The following is an 18,327-nucleotide window of genomic DNA, read 5'->3' on the forward strand; positions in this document are numbered from 1 at the left end:
TTTTTATATTATTATAATTGAATAATTTTATTGAAACCTTTGCTATCACCTATGCTGAGCAGAAGGCGTGGAATATCGAGTACAAACAAGGCTAAAGCAGCTTTTGTATCCCAAAAAACAGAACGTAATAGCTGCAGCCCCCTAAACATAAAAAAAGAAGCACCTATAATACTGTTTCACCCTTATAAAAATAGTAATTAAAATACTAAAAGCAAATAGAATGTAATATATAGAATAACAGAGCACTTTGCAGTTTGCACTGGACAACATAACAGTCAGTCATTCAGTCACTACAAATATTCAAATTTTATCTCAAAATAAATTTAATCTGCAGAACTATCAGAGGCGTTATTGCACCCGTCTGAAGACACACTTGAATTATTCAATAGGAGAATTTGAAGAATTCTCCAACAAATTTATCCTTTGTTAACATCAAAAATTTATAATTCTCCCAAAATAGGCAATTTTTAAAAAATTCCTCATTTTTCATCTTGCCGTCCTCAACCACATCTTTTGTCACTATATTCTTTCATTTTTTCAGTGACTTAATAACTGATTGGTGCGACGGAGATGGCGACGGGAAAAAGCAAGTCTGCACGATGGTTGACAAGGTTGAGTCATTCAAGCTTGAGTTCCCGTGTTGTGTCTTCCACTCAATGAACGTCTCATTCATTGCATAGTCATCAACATCATGAAGAACCTTTGTTGCGTCGTCATTGTCGTCAATGTCATCAATTTCCGCAAGGATCTTGACCATGCCAACACCTTCATCGGTGACTAGAAGTGAGTGTGAATGAATCTGATTTCTTACCATAAGATAACTTGAAATTTATTTTGAAGTTTTCAAGATTCGATTTTTGTGGTAAAATTTGTGTTGCAATGTTGGGATTGATGGTTGAAATGTGTGGTAAAGAGACAAAACATGCTAGGAGAGAGAAGAAAATCACGAGAAACATTTGTTCTGAAATTCAATTATTTGTAAAATTTTATAATCCAAACAAGTTGATTTACAATTGATCGAAGTTTAATTGCTTTTAATTAAATTACTCGGCATTTAAAATTCTATGTCATTTGGAAATTCTTCATCCAAACATAACTCTGAACCAGACTAAGAAAAGGAATTTGATTGGATACATCAATCGTAAAATGTCAAAAGAATGGTTCTAAAAAATTATGTTACCACAACATGCCAAAACGAGTCGCTTCAAGCGGGTTGATCCATTAGTTTGCTATCAATTTGGCAGAGTGAAGTGGAGATCGTGGCCCACCAACCTGTCGTGACTCTTTCCGCCTAACATGCCAGTCTACCTAGTCAGAGGTGGGATGGGATGAGTTAGTCCACTAGCCCGCAATATTAATGTATAATAATTATATTAATATATGAGTTTACTAAAAAAATAAAAAGATAGGAAGGATCTTTTAGTTTGATTTATGTTTAATTACTTTGTATTGTTTAAGATTTTACGATTAATTTTAGAGTTTATGACTTTGTATTGTGATTTAACTACTTGGTAGACTTATTATTGAAGACTATTAGTATTTTGTGTGGTTTAAATACTTTGTGTGATTTAAAATTTTAAGACTAATTTATTATTTTAAATATTTTATATTGTCAATTATTTTTTAAGTTTTTATTTTTATAAAAACGGGTCAGTCCATGAGTCCAACTTCAGGCATTATAGAGCTCGTTAAGTCTGAGCGCACCAGTTTCATCCTTTTTTGGGGGACCAATAACGGGGAGGGCCAAAACAGACCGGACCAGTCCATTTTATCATCCCTATGCCAAAGAGACATCCATTAATATCTTTTCAACCTTTTTTTAGCTCATCAACCCTCTTTGTTGTATATAATAATAATAATGTGCTGAACCGATGGAAGGGAGAACAACATCTAGGACAATCCAGCTATCCAAGCATAAAACACACTCTAAACATTTTGAGAAACAAAAACATTATATAACATATGATTTGAAATCCTCACTCGCCAGGTTACAAAAAGCAATATTAGTTTCAAGCATGTTAAGGATAATATTTCCTCCTGAATAATATATGTCTCTCATTTGTAGGGCTGTGAATAGATAGAATTTTTTAAAAAACTAAACTAAGCCAAACCATTTTATAAAAACGGGGTTTACTTCGGCTTTTTCTCAAAACATATCAGATTTTAATTTTTGCGATACGGTTTGATTTAGTTTGGTTTTCTTTTTCACACCTATATGTATGTTTCAATTTCCTCAAAATACCGAACAGAATTTATGATTCAGTTCAAATCAAACCATTTTCATAAAATTATTAGTACGTATGCAATAAGTTCGGGTTTTTTTCCCTAAAAAAGAATCAGATTTCTTTTGGTTCGGTCTAAATTTCCTTTTTACACTCATCTATGGTTCAATTTTTCTAAAAACGGTTGGTTTTCTGATTATGTTCATTTTGATTTTAAAAACAGTTTGATTCAGTTCAGATTTTTTACACATCCTGTTAAGTTGGTAATTTATCCAACAACAGTCACTAACAAATACTTAAGAGGTGTTATACATTTCCAAAACTTCAGAAAGATCCCCAAAACAGTATTATAAAAGAAGTAATTTGGATCTAATTAACGAGAAGTTGTGTAAAGACCGAGACCTATCCAATTTCAAAACTTACCTTTGACAAAAGCCCTAACTACCCAACAAATAATTCAAGAAACCACAATTACATGAGTCACAACTCACAATAGCTAGCCTTTTCGAAATATCTAATTCTTAAAAAGAAATATCTACTTTAAAAATGAGAAGCTCTTTTAAAAAAAAAATTGATAAATCCACAACCTCGCTCATTGAGTACAAACTTGAGTTTTAAGTGGTGAATGAAATATTGAAATAAACTTGTTTCATATTGAAGTCAATAAAGTAAGTTCGATGGATGTATCGATAAAAAATGAATAGTCTCATCACTTGATTATAAGAAGATGTAATAGAATAAAGTAAATGCATTATTGTTTGTTTGCATAAGTAAACGGAGCTGGCCGGGGTGCATTAAACTGTAACACGGTCAATAGTGGCCATTGAAAATAATTTTATTATTATCCAATCCTTAATTATTATATAGGATAAGTTTATTAATTTTTATAAACTATTATAAGAGTTATATAAATAATAATTTTTTATTAGTTGATAGTATCAAATTATTTTATATTGTCACTCGAAAGATTATTTAATTTCTTATATTTATTTTTTGAAATTAACTCATGAATCAAAATTATGATTTATGTGAAATCAAGAATGAATATATATTTTTATTGTAACTCTGGTAGTCGATCTGGTGAATGGAATTATAACTCTGGTGAACTTAAATGTTGTTCTCATATTTTGTAACTGCATATTAACTATCATTTTTATAATATTTTAAAAAAAACAATATGCCCCTAAAAAGAAATACACCCCTAATTAATCATATATATAAACTTTTAATTTCTGCTCTTAATTAATCCATATTTAATTAATTCTTTTTTTCGTGTTCCTTATTAATCATTACTACATTTTTGCTTGTATATATTTTCCATGTGGCCATGCTGTTTGGCTTCTAAACAAATTATATAAGTTGGAAAAGCCATTGTTGAAAGCAAAATGTCATTACTTGCCAAAATGTTTCCAACTTTCTGTTTTGTTTTATTTTATATATCTTAAATACGTACACAAGTCAAAATGTTTATAATTATAAAGGTGGGTAATCGTTCACTTTTCCCCCTTATTTTGATGATTTTTTGGTGTTGGTGGTCATACGTGTGTTTTGAAGAACTTAGTTGAAAATCACTGCTGAATAAGGTGTCGTTCCCATCCAAAGTAGAAAACAAATAAAGGCCCCCCTAGAATTTTTTGTCAAAAGAGCAATTAACCCCAATGTTTTTTTTTTCAATGCAAACTATGATACTTGTTTTTTTTTTATTAGTGTTTGAAGTATTGGCGTATCATGATCTGCTTTCAGATTGAGGATTAATTAGACTACATATGCACTCTCAAGTCTTAATTGATGGTTTTTAGAGAAATGTTTTGCTGCCTTGGACGCGCGAGTGAGTACGTAGCTTTTATGTGGGAGCAAAAAATAATATAATTTTGTGAGACCAGCGAAATATTTTGAGTGGAGCACTGCTTATCCTTCAAATTTTAAACATGACACAAACACTCACTCGACCCTAACCAATGTCATTAGCTGACGTTTGCACTCAAACAGAATGGAATTAATGGAATGCAATAACATAAGACAGAGATATTTTGTATATTGTGTTTAGACTCTAGAAGTTAACGTCATTATAATATATGTTTTTGTTTTGCATTTGACAAGAGAACAAATTACTAGCTATCTAGTACATATATATATCTCTTTCTTTTTTAAGATTTGATTGAATATTCAAAAAATAAATTGGATTCCATTTTCATATATTAATTTTATGACGAATAATATTATACAAAATTAATTTTAAGCAACTTACATTAAAATTCTTCAGATTTTTTCAACTTACACCTAACACTCTTCCTTATTTAATATTTGAACAATATTTTTTTATAATGGGTGTCGGTATAATAACATATAAATGAGCGCAAGTATAATGTTTTTAAATTTGAAAAAAAAACCTCAAAAATACGAATACTATTTGCTCATAACAAAGAGTGTTTGTTTGTTATGTGATAGTGATTTTGTGTTTTTGTTTTCTATTTTTATCCCATAGTTATTTTTTAGAAGGGAATTACACTTGGACATCTTTATCCAGAAATAACTTATTTGTCCAACTACAATATGTAATTCTTAAAGGTTTTCTAGATTAATAATTATAGGAAATCAATATAATCTTGAAACTTATGGTTTGGGTATACATAATCCCTTCAAATGTCAAAATTTAGTTAATTTTTACCATCCCCCCCTCCCCCCCAAAAAAAAGTGACTATGTATAGCAAATGCATCCGCAAGAAGCTAAATCACTTTTCAATTTATTGTAGTTGTAGAAATTTTAATGCCTTTATAAAAAAATTTACATATTTCATTTATAGATTAGCATGTTTGCATATTGTGCTTGTGTGTTCCAGGTTCCTAGTACAGTCAATGTCAGTGTAACTTCATTGTCAAGTGTAGTTGAACCATCATGTCTTAAAATTTATTTGTGAACATGGCCTGACTGATTATGGTAAGTAGGATGCAATCCTTTCTCCATTTTATCACAAGGTTGACATGTTTGACAATTTCAATCTAATTCAATTGGTCATAGTTATGTGATCACTACCCTTGTAGAATCAATACAAGTGATTAATTGATATTTGCTAAAAAAATATACATAACTTGAAGAGATATATAGTAAATAATATATGAGATAAAGAAGTAATAATTTGACAACGAAATTCATTTTGATGGGTGTAGGAGTTGGATGATATAATGTTAGAGATGGAAAGTAGTGACAAATTTTGTAGCTTCGTCAATGGTGATGGTGACAATGATGTTACTGAAGTGTATGAAAATGATGATGATGACGAAATGGTAAAACTTAACTATAGAGGTCAATCACTCTCTTGTGCACACTAAGTTGAAATTTGTCCCATGTGTTGGTATTGAAAAACAAACACTTTCATCAACACAAAGACTTAATATCATTCATTGAACAAAATACTTAAAAAATAAAATCAACAACCTAAGTAACACAACTATTGCTTTTCCATACAAAACGTATGAACAACACACATATACACAATTAAGAACACTTGGGTAAGACAAGAAAGCACAATCTTTTTCAAGCTTTTAGCCACAACAATAGTCTTACGATGTTTCAGGCTACAAGAATGATCATGCTCACAAGTAACATACAATCAATCACATGATAACAAATCATAGAGGAGCCAATCCAACAATCCACGTGCATGGGACACTTATTTACATCACAATTTGTTTAAGAACATTCAGACTTAAGTACCAAATATCATTCAATAAACATTAATTAAGAAAATTATACATAAAACTCAAATGATTTTCCCCGCACTGCTACTAAAAGAATGAAACTTGAAACAAAAACACCTTTTTATCTCACAATTCGAACTTTTTTTAGAATGATAGATCACCCAGGTTCGGGTCCATACACGATTGCCCTGTGAAGACTCGCTTGCACTACGGCTCCTGTGGTTTTCCTTAACGAACCCACTACCTATAAGTTGCAATCTTATTCTTTAACTCTTCAACGGACACACACTTAGAGTGTCGAGCCTCCAAAGAAATAGTTTACCAATGAAACCTCCCGATCATCCCATATTGATATTTATAAACATGATATAACTAACTTAATCTTCCTTTTTCCTTCAAAAGTCTTCATCCAAATCTCCCATTTACCACAATCCAGAACTTGCAAAGTAAGAGATATATTGCAAAACTACTCCTTATACAAAGGGCATGCATGTTCAAAACTACAACACATAACATAGCAACATAGAAGAACACTGAGGCAAACCAAATTGCAAAACGAACATCAATCAAAAGAGCAATATAACAAGCAAACAATAAAATGGACAATTGAACCAAACTACAACCGTAATAATAAAAAGTGACAAAAGAGTGGAAATACCTTCACCACAAAGGGACTTCTTGGTAGTGATGTGTAGATTACATGAGTCACCAAACGTCTAGAAGGATTGCAGATTAGATAAATCCTCACAGGTGCCTTAACCCTGAGCCGCTTGCCATTTGCGTCGCGAACCAAGTCTGAACAAACTAAAACTAATGTAAAAACCAAAACATAAGCCTAAGGAGAGATTCAACCTTAAAAACGAGAACTACAATCGATTAACGCATACCCTTCTCGAGGTTATTCACGTGGTAGGAGGAAAGGGTTAACGTTAGTTGCGGATTTGCCCCGGGAGCTCCTCCAAGTCGGGCTTTCTGGGCTTCATTGCAACATATGTCGCCGTTAGTCACGCCGATGTACAAAAATGGAACAAGAAGTCGCCGCTGCATCTAGAAATAAGAGAGGACCGAAATCTCCTGTTACAATCGATTGCCCTGAAAAAATCCAAACCGTTTCATTTTTTTATTTTTAAATCGGATGGACGCAGTTGATTATAACATTTTTTAAAAACTTACTTTGAGTGCGAAAGGAGTTTCACCTTCGCACCCTAGTCTTCGTCTACAATATGAGGCAAACTTGTATTTAATTTTGACCTTTAGGTACCGCAAAGAGTCAAAGTCACAAAAGGCTGTGTGTGAGTGTGTGCCTGCCCACCAAATTAAAGGCCGGTTTTGCATGGGCGCACGAGAGCTTTCTCGATAATAAATAGAGGTATATCACATATAAAGCTAACTATCAATTTGAAGTTTTCAACAAATTCTTTCGGGAAAAAACACTCTATCATAAATTGATGAAGATACAATAATATACACATATGCAAACGCAGATTCACTATCTTATAAATTGTCTTTTCTATATATTATTAAAAAAACACTTTTTTCTTCCAATTAGTTGCATCGGTGTAAGCTAGGAGACTTAATTCATGTTTATGGATCAGAATGCAGTCTGTGTTTCTAGTTAATGGGAGCGAAATCTTACTTTCTATGTCATCATTCCATATATTGGATCGTGCAATCTACTTGGCCATGGATATGTGCACCGTTAATTGCTTATTTTATTCTCCGTGCTCATTTTCTACGATTTTAAGGGGAAAATGTCTGTTACTTACGTGTTTTATTTTGTATTGATATTGACAAATAAGAAATTTTCTTACGGAAAAGTATGTTTTCTATCTTCTCCACACAATTCCATTAATGGGCGACATTTGGACATTTCCAACTTCAAATTTACGCGCAATGCAGGGGTGCGGCAAAATTATACATAAAGTTTAGGAGTTGTGTAATTAAAGATCATAAAAATAAAGAGGATGCTTTTTTTAATGGTTTATTTTTAGAATAATTTAACATGTGTTTGATTCATATTATTTTTTTATAAGGAATATATATTATAATTATTACTAAGATATTCTTATTGTGTTAAATATATTATTAATTTTTCGTTGAGAATCACCATTAAAAAAAAAAAATACCATTTCATGTACGATATAAGGGTGGCACTGATTGAGAATTAAAAGTAGAAAATTTCATATAACAAAATTGTAAAACTAAATTGTTTGATTTTAGAAAGGAAAAATGAAAAATTCCTTACCAAAAGTTTAATTGGTGAATTAAAAAAAAAAGAATTTGTTTGCATGAATATATGTTTGCACACTAGCTATTTTTACATAGTAATTAAGTACGTGTGTAACATGCAGATGATGAAATTGGTGGGTAACGTGAATTAGAGAGTAGTAAGGTAGTGGATAATGGGAGGATATATCTAAGTTTTTACTCACAAGATGAATTGTTATCACATGGTAATAAAAATTTTCATCCCCTCCTTCCGGGAATAAAAAATGAGTTCAATAGTAATTATACATGTTTATTATTTTATCATCCTCAGATCTCCCTTAGTTAGGAAGCCAAATAATGATTGTATTTCAGCGACATCTTTTTTCCCTGCATAAAAAAATATTTATATTCTGTCATTTGTTTTTAGTTAATCAATAAAAAAACATACTAATGAATATTAATTATTTACCTTGCATATTAATGAATATGCATTTAGCTTGGAAGGATTTTTCCCAATTCTTTATACATCTCTTTATTAATGAATTCTTGACATTTGAAAAACTATAACACAACTCACATAAATAAAATATAAGTTATTGGGAAAATAACATATCAAAGTTATAAGTTATAGTGATTTAGCATTACGTAAATATTCAGTAACTATAGGTATATACTAACACGGGTTGATCAGTATGGTTGGTTCGAGTGCTATTAGATTTAAATTTCTTAAATAAAATATAAAATTTAAGTTTTATAGATAAAAAATGATTAAAATGAAAAAAAAAACTCATTTAAAATGATTAGTTAGGTTAATTTGCTGGAAAATTTAATAAAAAACATCAATAAATATTTTTTACTGATATCATAATATCTCAAAAATAATTTTGTGGGTGTAATTCTCATCTATTATTAATTAGTATAAATATTTTCTACTCTTAATTAATTATAAATTAATGTAGGCTTGGTTTTTAAAATAGTTATTGTAAAATTGATCGATTCCAGTATTTTTTTATTAGGGAAAAAAAAATAAAACAAACAAACAGGAACTGCAACGGTGTTGGGAACTAATCCCATAGCATCCGATAACAAAACATTTGGCATCAAAAGATTATGTGCTTTCAGGCATAAAAAGTTTTATGTAAATTCTTGAGTTTAAAGATTATGTGCGTTGTCAGCAAAATCTTTTTATATGGTTAACTAATCAAAAGTGACTATTAATATTACTTTTAATATGGTTATTGTAAAAATCATTAAAATTATCATACTACTTATAATTAAATTATAGTATAGAATTTTTTACACTTTCTTCATTTATAGATTTTTTACTCAAAATTCCTCACACTCTTAGAAACTATTTAATCATGCATTAATAATATTTAGCTAATGTGTTTTAGGTTAAGCTAAAACAAATTATTTATTCATCCACTTCATAATTGTTAATTATATATTAAGAAAACCATTTATTCTTTGAATGTCATGTCAGTAATTCGGCTTACATGTCACTTAATGCTGGAGCCAACTTTAATCATATGTAATACATTTAATATCTCCAATTTACACTTCTGTTGGTCCATTTGTTTGATTGGAACACGATGAATGATTGAGGCTGTGGAAAGGATGTGAAAAATCAATATATTATTGAAGATGCCCACCAAATTAATACTCACTTGCGTTTCCAATTTGAATAATGTATAGTTTTCACTTTTGGTGTGTTGAACATACCCCTATATCTTCTTTGAATCTTGGCCAACTGAGGGAGGCTTATTTGGTAGTTTGAAGACATACTCAAATCTCAATTTGTCTCTTTGTGGGAGGCTTTCCATAATTATGATTCTCCATGTTCATGGTTTCTCTTTGATGACAATAACAATATATCCCTCTTTTTGGCGTTATCAAAAGCATCGGGAAACTATCATTTGGGTTTTTTTTTTTTCTAATTACCATTTGAGGGTTATTTTTAAATGATTACTCAAAAGAGACTAGATAGTAACATTTGTTATATTTCTAAACTAAAAGTCACATCCGATGTTAATTTTTTTTTCTTTAACTAAAGTTATAAAATATTTTAAGATTTTAAGATTTTAGTTATTTTTTTTAAATTTAGGATCTTAAAAAATTGTGATTCCGAGCAATAAATATGATGAACACATAATAAATTAATATTAGTAACAACACATTTTAATATTTTTCATTTAAATTTATGTCTTTTGTTTTTTTTTTTAATTTAAAAAATAAATATTTATCTTTAATGTTAATAAAAAAATAAACACTACTAGAAAATAGACTTTTAACATCGGTTATTAAGGACTTTCAACATTAATTATTAACCGATGGTGAAACTACTGACGTTAAAAGTTTTAACGTTAACATCGGTTCATCGGTTTAAACCTATGTTAAGTAAATTACATGACATCAATTTTGTATAAAACCAATGCCGTATCATTAAAAAACAACAAAAAAATAAAATATTAAGAAGTGCACATCGGTTTTTATAAAAAAATTGATGTTGTAAGTCAACAACATCAGTTTTTCAAACAACCAATGTTGTTTTTGAATGACATCAATTTTCAGAAATAATTGATGTTGCTTTTGAAAAACCGATGTTGTCATTCAAAAACAACATCAATTGTTTAGAAAACCAATATTATTTTTTGTATCCCAATTAACCTGTAAATTAAAAAGCAGTAACAAACCAGATAGTTTTAATCAATCGGTTCAAATTTCGTCCATTATATATAATTAAATATTTACAATGAATTATAAGAAAAATGAAAGTCAATACATAAAATCATTTGTAACCTACTATAAATTAACACAATAACTACTCTACAATCCTAAAATCACTTAAACAATATCTTGCCTACTAAATGCGAATTGTCTTCATTACCTATGGTTCCAATGGTCTTTGATCAATAACATACTACATGATATAATCAAACACATAAGTTAATAAATGAGTCTAAATAATAACAAGAATAAGAAATTAAATTAGTTGTGAAGTAAATAATTATCATTTCCCAATTATCCTTGAAACCTCCTAGGACTATTGTTGACATCCAATACATTACGTAGTACTCACACCCATTATTTCCTCTTTGCTTATTACACTAAATTGAATAAGATATTTAGATATTCAAAGTTAACTAAAGCGTACTAAAATTTAATTTTTAAGACATGAAACATTATTTAAATAACTTATTTTAACTACAATCCATCTAGTAGCAGTCGTGGATTTATTTCCTTCACTGTGTTGAATCCTTTCAAAGCACTAATTAAGAGAAACATGCATCTGTATTATACAATAAAAATATTGAAGTCAAATTGTAATCATAAAGTATATGTACTACAAAATATAACTGATTTGTTAATAATTCTTTTCAAGTAATTGTCGGGGCTATTGTGCAAGGAACAAAACAAGATGACAACATTGTCCTTAGGCAAAATGACAACCATTTGCCAATGTGCACTGCATTTGAGAACATTAAGTTATTATAAAACATACATGATTTAAATTGATTTGTTTAGTTTAACTTATCCATTCAAGTAGGCTTCTAGGTACACGTCTCTTTGTAAATTGTACATCCATTTCTTAATATAATCTTCTGATTCAAATTGTGATTGTCTAGATCTTTGTATATACTGTGGCTCAAGGAATCCATACACATAAGCATTCTCCGCTCTCATGTTTGTCTCAGTCATATGCCTATTGTTGTTAAAAATATAGTACATTATGCATGAATATAAAACAATCAGATAGGTAATTTACAATAATGTAAAGTGACTTACAGAATTCACAATTGTATAACAAAGATGCTCAAACATTGGCCACTGTAAGCTATTTTAGAAAGATCTTCATGCTTTATGTACAATGGGAAGTTATCATTATACACCCCAAACACGCTAGCATCCCACGACATCTGCAACGGCCTCAAGAAAAGTTGCAGAATGATCAATGTCATCAGGTACATCAAATCGACGTCAAGATCTGGCATATCTACAGGTTTCATCGGTCCCTCAACTATTTTCTTATCCTACACAGTTAATAAAAATTAAGCGAATGACAGTTAAAACTTGATTTGAAACAAATCATTTATTAATAATTATTAGAAAAACAAAATGAAATACATATTCTGAAAAAGGTTTAACAAGATGTGTCAGCCAAGCAAGAAAGGTGTTAAATGTCTGCCCCACTAACTAAACCTCTTGAGTGGGTACAAGAATGTGAGCATCAACATCTCAGACTTCCTCAACACCAACCTTGAGTTGATCATTGCCCAAAGGAATGTTGCGTACAGTTGTGGACCCCTCATAAACTCTTTTAACAGTAACTAGTTGGGGAGGATTGTCATCAACATACAAGCCACATTTGTTTAAGTCTCTTGTTTCTGGGTCCTGCCCCAAATGATCAACGCAACTTTCCTTTGTGCTGATAAGAGTAGCAAAAAGACCAACCTCAACCTCAAGAGGGAGTGCGAGTCCCTATGATTGCATTTGTGACTGCATCTGGGACTGCATCTAGTTGGAAAATATCATTAATTGTTGAGTCACTTTTTGTGTGATCGACTCCTCCAGCTAGTCTTTGATCTTTTGTGTCAGCTACTCTAGGTCTTCAACAACCATGAAGGAAGAGGTGTGGGAGCCCCTTGAAGCCGGTCCAAAGTAGTGTTTGATCGTCACACCGACTCCAACAACACGGACACGACCAGAGTGCTCTGGTTGTCCAATGACAGTAGTCAGTACATCTTGACGTCCATGGGCGACAAATGAAAGTAACTTACAATCATGTTTGCAATTTCCTTTGTAGCTTCAAATGTCATTTGACCAATTTTCTTCGTGCAGGCCATCTTCCACTTCATGTATCGCCTGATGGGAGATGGAGGATCAACGACTATGTCAGTGCTCCCAGATTAGGCTACTTCCTCCAATCGTTTCTTTTGCTTTTTCTTCATCTATTTTTTTTCCTAGAAAATCATATCCCCCACGAGACAACACGTGAAGGGCAATGTTTTGTTTCTAAATGACCTACGCCTTTTTTCAAACATCCTGTGACAATAACACATAACAGTAGCTGGTCTAGTTGATAATAATACGTAAATATGAAGATTTAAAAACATTGAAAATCAACTAACCTCCAATGAAGGATCACTACGACTTTGACAAAATTGGGTCCGCTTCTCTTTGCTTATTTGTACATTTCGCAAACTTTGTCATCCTCGCCCTCCTAGCCGTATGCCAGGGCCCATTTGGAGGTCAAATCTAATTTAAACTGCTTCCACTGCTCTCCTACGGTCTGAAGAATTTTTTTTCTTTGTTATCAAATCAGATAATTCAGGGATATCAAATTCAGCTTGTGATAGAATAAATACATTTTGTAGTTAGTAAATTACAAATTAAGATTTTTAGTACAACATATTACAACAACATTCAGCATTTAATTGAAATACCTAAATAGTAGCCAACGATCTGAGTCGTGTTGCTTTTCTAGTATTCTTCGACGAAGACGGTGAATAAGGTGTTGTTGTGATTGAGGTCGTACTCAAATCAAATAAACATTAGAATGTAGTAACTAGGAAGTGATCCTAGGTCGTTTCCCAACGAGCAATGACTAACCAAATGTTCATAATATGCTTCGTAATAACAGAAACAATTGGGGGGGGGTTGTTTGTTTTGTGAATTAAAGAACAAGCGAACTATAATACGAAATTAATAGTATTAAAAACGTGTTGTTTCCTCTAATTCAGAAGTCATTCTCTTGTCCAAGGTTATGAAGAATTTGTCCCTAACAGTTGACCACTTAATCCAACCCTATTTTAATTTACTAAGCGAAAATCAATTTAGGGTTATCAATATGTGATAAAACAACACATATACCAATTAACCCCTTGTTCATTAAGCACGAACGTAAGTTAAGCACAGAGACAATTAATTGAACACGAAGCGTGCATAGATTAACAGTAACGAATGTGGGTTAATTGGTGAATGGAAAACTGCCAGGAAGCTACATTATAAACAGAACCTCGAAGAGAGTTTAGCTTCGTCCTCAGAAAGAAACAACATCAGAAATTTAGCCTTCCATAACTTCAACAAAAGCAGAAAATGTAAATGAAACTAAAAGCATAAAACGTAAATGAAAGCAGAAGAAATAACAGAAAAAAAAACGAAATTGCAATTGAAAGTAGAAAAATGCAAAAATGCCTTAACGTGAACAGTAATCCAAAGCTAAAAAAGTAAAATCCTAAAACCCTATGTTTTGAATAATAAAATCCCCTTTACACGAATCCCAATGCTGCTATTTATAAGGGTCACTCAAAGTCACTGAGCCCTATTACATTATTCTGGCCCAAAATGAAATAAACACTGAACAACATAAAATAAAATTGCAATCTCCTAATTAGAAATTAACTAAGATAAACATTGCTTTATTTTCCCTCTTTAAGTCAACGACCAAAATTCGGATTAAGCTCAATGCTTCATTAATTCTTGAAATTAGATTAAAAACATCAAATTAGTTGAATGAACCCAAATAATAAAACTGCCTAATTAATTTGACAATTAAGACTAATCAGTAATTAAAATGGTGCAAAAAAGTTTAAGAAATAAGAGAAAATAATGGCACATCATGCTGACTCAGGGGGAGGAGGTAAGCTGGGTGATGTAGTCATGTGCCTGTAAAAAAAAACAACATTAATTAAGCAATGTATGAAAACTATATTAATCACAAGACATAAATTGAATATAAATCAATACTCATTAATCAAAGTCAACAATTAATAAAAAAAGTCAATTGACTAACTTACCAAGATTTGTAGCAACAAACTAATGTGAAGCTAGGTTGGAGTGGGAGCAACCAACTCACGGAACACAACTTAAACAACTTCTATTTGAAAAAAAAAACATATATATAAACAAATCACCAATCCAATTAATCCATGACATTCATAAATCATTTGTTACTTTTGTTGTCCTTCCCAACACGTAAAAAAGAACCCAACCCAAAGAGATTAGCTAACAATAAGCTATATAAGCTAACAATAACATTAATTGTACAGAGTATTCCAAGAACAATGACACTTGATAAGAAAATTGGTAGCAACTTACTTGAATGGCCTGTGGCAGAGGTACAAACTTTGACACTTAGAAGCGATGAATTTCAGCATTTCAAGGTCAAGCCAAAAAAGTTATGCCACTACAAATTGGAACAAATGCTAAGGTTAGTTATGCTTCATTTTATTTTTTTATTTAATTGGATAGTATAGTTAGGAAAATATCAAGTTGTATGAAATTAAGGGAAGTTGATTCAATGACATGAAATTCAACCTGCCAATGCAAGAGTTGGACATTGTACCTAAGTTTGAGATAGATACGGAAGACTTGGAAAAGATAGCCCAATCCAATAAGGAGTACAAGTTGACCTGCAAAGTTTCAAAACAAAAACAAATTTTAGAAAATACATAATTAAAGTTTATGTTTAGTTCACCACATCATTTACTTTCAGACTTGAGATGCAATAACATAAATGTAGGCCCCAAAAGACCTAAATGTTAGAGTTGGTTATGACCTTATCAAATTCAACAATACAAAAACCAATGTCAGATGGCATAAAAATAGATAGATTAACATAGATAATCTCTATTATATTAAAGCATAGCAGTTGAAGATTTGTCAAACTTATCATCATATAACATAGTTTTTGATCAAAAGCAGAACTAGGTAGTAGGCAGCACAAAAACATTGCTACTACAACAACTCTAGCACATTAACCTGGTTAACTACAATAGAACCAGGTAGTGGCCAGCACATAAACATTGCAATGGACTCGTCATACCAATGTTATTATCAATGACAGATGGTGGAGGGCCAAGAACATGCCATTGCGACCTACATCACTACCATAATCGAGGCCATGACACTTCCATTTAACAACATTAACTCATAAACAAATGCGAGGTTAGCCAAACACAAACATTTACGACCAACAAGTAAAAGAATAAAACCTACCCAACGGAGCGCGAGGTGTCACGGTGGCAGAACAAGTCGCGAAGTGTCACGGTGATGGAGTGCAAGGTGTGATGGTTGCGATATTTGGTGAGAGAGAGACAGAGTCGTGAAGTGTAAAGGCCAACACGGAACTCGAATAGAGAAGAAGAGAGCGTGAGAAAAATAGGACTCGTATTCTTATTTTTTAAAATGTAGGTTCAACATTGGTTTTCCATAAAAAAAACTGATGTTATCCAAGTGATGTTAACGTTAACATCGATTTTCCGAAAAAAAATCGATGCTAACTTATCATTTCGTAATATGAATTTTTTTAAGAAACTGATGTTAATGATGTCATGTTAACATCGTTTTTTTTTTAAAAAAAATGATGTTAACGTCAGCTCGTTAACATCGATTTTTTAAAAACCCTCCGATGTTAACAAACACACATAATTTATAATTATGCCACTACGTTTATGCTAAGATCGATTTTATCGAAAACTGATGTTAAGCTAGCGATGTTAAATCTATATTTTCTAGTTGTGAAAAAATATTAAATATAGAAAATATATTAAATAAAAGAATATATAAAATATATTAAATAAAATAATATACCAAAAATTAGGAAAATATTAAATAAAACCATATAAAAAATATTAAATATTAAATAAAATAATATAAAAAATAAAAAATATAGAAAATATTAATAAAACCATATAAAAAATATATACAAAATATTAAATAAAACTAAAAAAATTAAAAATAAATTTTTTATTAAATTAAATAATTATTTACAATTTTTTTAAAAAAAATACAAAAAAATAGAATTGATAAATGAATTTATGAATTTTATAAAAACAATTTAAAAAAACTTTAATGACTTTAAAGTCATAAAAAAAAGATTTGATCCTACGACTTTAAAGTCTTAAATTAAAAAAAAATTAATTGAAATCATGAAATATTTTATGACTTCAATTAAAAAATAAATAAAAATCATAACATTAACTACGATTTTTAATTCAAATATCGTAATAAATGTTATGACTTATTTTCTTTTGAATAATAATTCGAAATGAATCCCAAAATTATAATTAACAAAAAAAAATTGGCAAATGATAGTTTTACCAAAAACATCAATTTTTTTTTATTCAGCGGGCCTAAGCCCCAAATGAAAGAACTACAAGGAAATTAAATGAGGCGTTATCAAAATCATCAATTTCATTTCCTCATTAAAATAAAAACAGTCAAAAGAATGATAAACAAGGAATTGTTTTTACGAAAATCAAAATTAATTTTCAATGAAATTGATTTTGTAATAACTATTCTATATGTTATATGGTTCTCTTTTATTTTAGTTATTATATTATAAGAGAAGTATATATAATATATAATAAATTGTTTTTAAAATCTTTTTTTGCACAAATAGCATAAATCTAAAAAATAAAAAACAATAGAAAATTAAACTAACTTTGCTTTATGTGTATTTGATAGTGTAATGTATGAAGGTCAAGGTTGCCAGCACGATTTAATTTGTCCCACTTGCATCACCCAACGGAAACTAATGTGTGCCTGGGGAAGGTATTATTTTCTTGGAGTAGTATATATATGGTCACTAAATATATTCTTCTACATTCAAAGTTTGTAGACAAAGGGGTTGTTGCTCTCAATCACATCTTTTTCTCCAAACTTACTTCTTCAAACATAAACATGTACTGTCTGTCACGGTAATGTCTCAGTAAAATATTCTCGACCTAGGTGTCATGGATGACATTTTTGTACATTTGAGTAAGATATTGTAATTACCCGTATTCATAATTATGTTTTTTCATAATAAAAAAACTATTCCCGGGCTATACTTGTATATGATTATCAATTTAGTATTTATCATTGTATTTTAAATACTTATACTTTTTTATAAGCAAAATAAAATTTATTAGAAAGACTATTTGGATTTTGGAGTATTCTAACCCAAAAGACAACCAGTCAGACTACGGAATTTTCCTGATACAAAGCACTTGATTCACATGCCTGTTCGCTAAAATATAACCATCACCTCTTTCGAGACAAACCAATATTCTATGAAAAGAGTTTTAATCATGCTTATAATATAAATAAATAAAAAGAAAGAAATCCTTTAAAACCTATTTATTTCAAACTAGACTATATCAAGTTATTCAACTATTGAAGTTATTTAAAGCCACTAAAACTTAAACATCAAAAT

The 18,327-nt window shown here is 30.5% G+C and overlaps 1 protein-coding gene across 2 annotated transcripts; it reads right to left on the bottom strand.

Moving 5' to 3' along the window:
- Window positions 1–5,714: 5,714 nt before the first annotated feature.
- LOC121175105 (uncharacterized) lies at window positions 5,715–7,357 on the bottom strand. Of its 2 annotated transcripts, none has more exons than XM_041016945.1 (4): window positions 7,095–7,357; window positions 6,809–7,013; window positions 6,580–6,716; window positions 5,715–6,421 (listed from the first exon to the last, which is right to left on the bottom strand). In XM_041016945.1, the coding sequence occupies exons 2-4, from the start codon at window positions 6,966–6,968 to the stop codon at window positions 6,416–6,418; spliced, it is 303 nt and encodes a 100-aa protein (XP_040872879.1). In that variant the 5' UTR covers window positions 6,969–7,013; window positions 7,095–7,357; the 3' UTR covers window positions 5,715–6,415. The 2 variants fall into 2 exon arrangements, with proteins under 2 accessions (XP_040872879.1, XP_040872878.1); XM_041016944.1 differs by having other exon boundaries at window positions 6,580–6,731; window positions 7,095–7,256.
- Window positions 7,358–18,327: the final 10,970 nt, after the last annotated feature.

This window comes from Glycine max, chromosome 7 (assembly GCF_000004515.6).
Source record: "Glycine max cultivar Williams 82 chromosome 7, Glycine_max_v4.0, whole genome shotgun sequence".
NCBI classification, from domain to species: domain Eukaryota; kingdom Viridiplantae; phylum Streptophyta; class Magnoliopsida; order Fabales; family Fabaceae; genus Glycine; species Glycine max.

Excerpts from the sequence above, each read along its gene's own strand:
- LOC121175105 (XM_041016944.1), bottom strand. The coding sequence starts at position 6,968 with ATGCAGCGGCGACTTCTTGTTCCATTTTTGTACATCGGCGTGACTAAC. Across the intron at positions 6,732-6,808 it reads CGTGAATAACCTCGAGAAGG|TTTTAGTTTGTTCAGACTTG; the intron begins GTATGCGTTAAT and ends TTTTTACATTAG.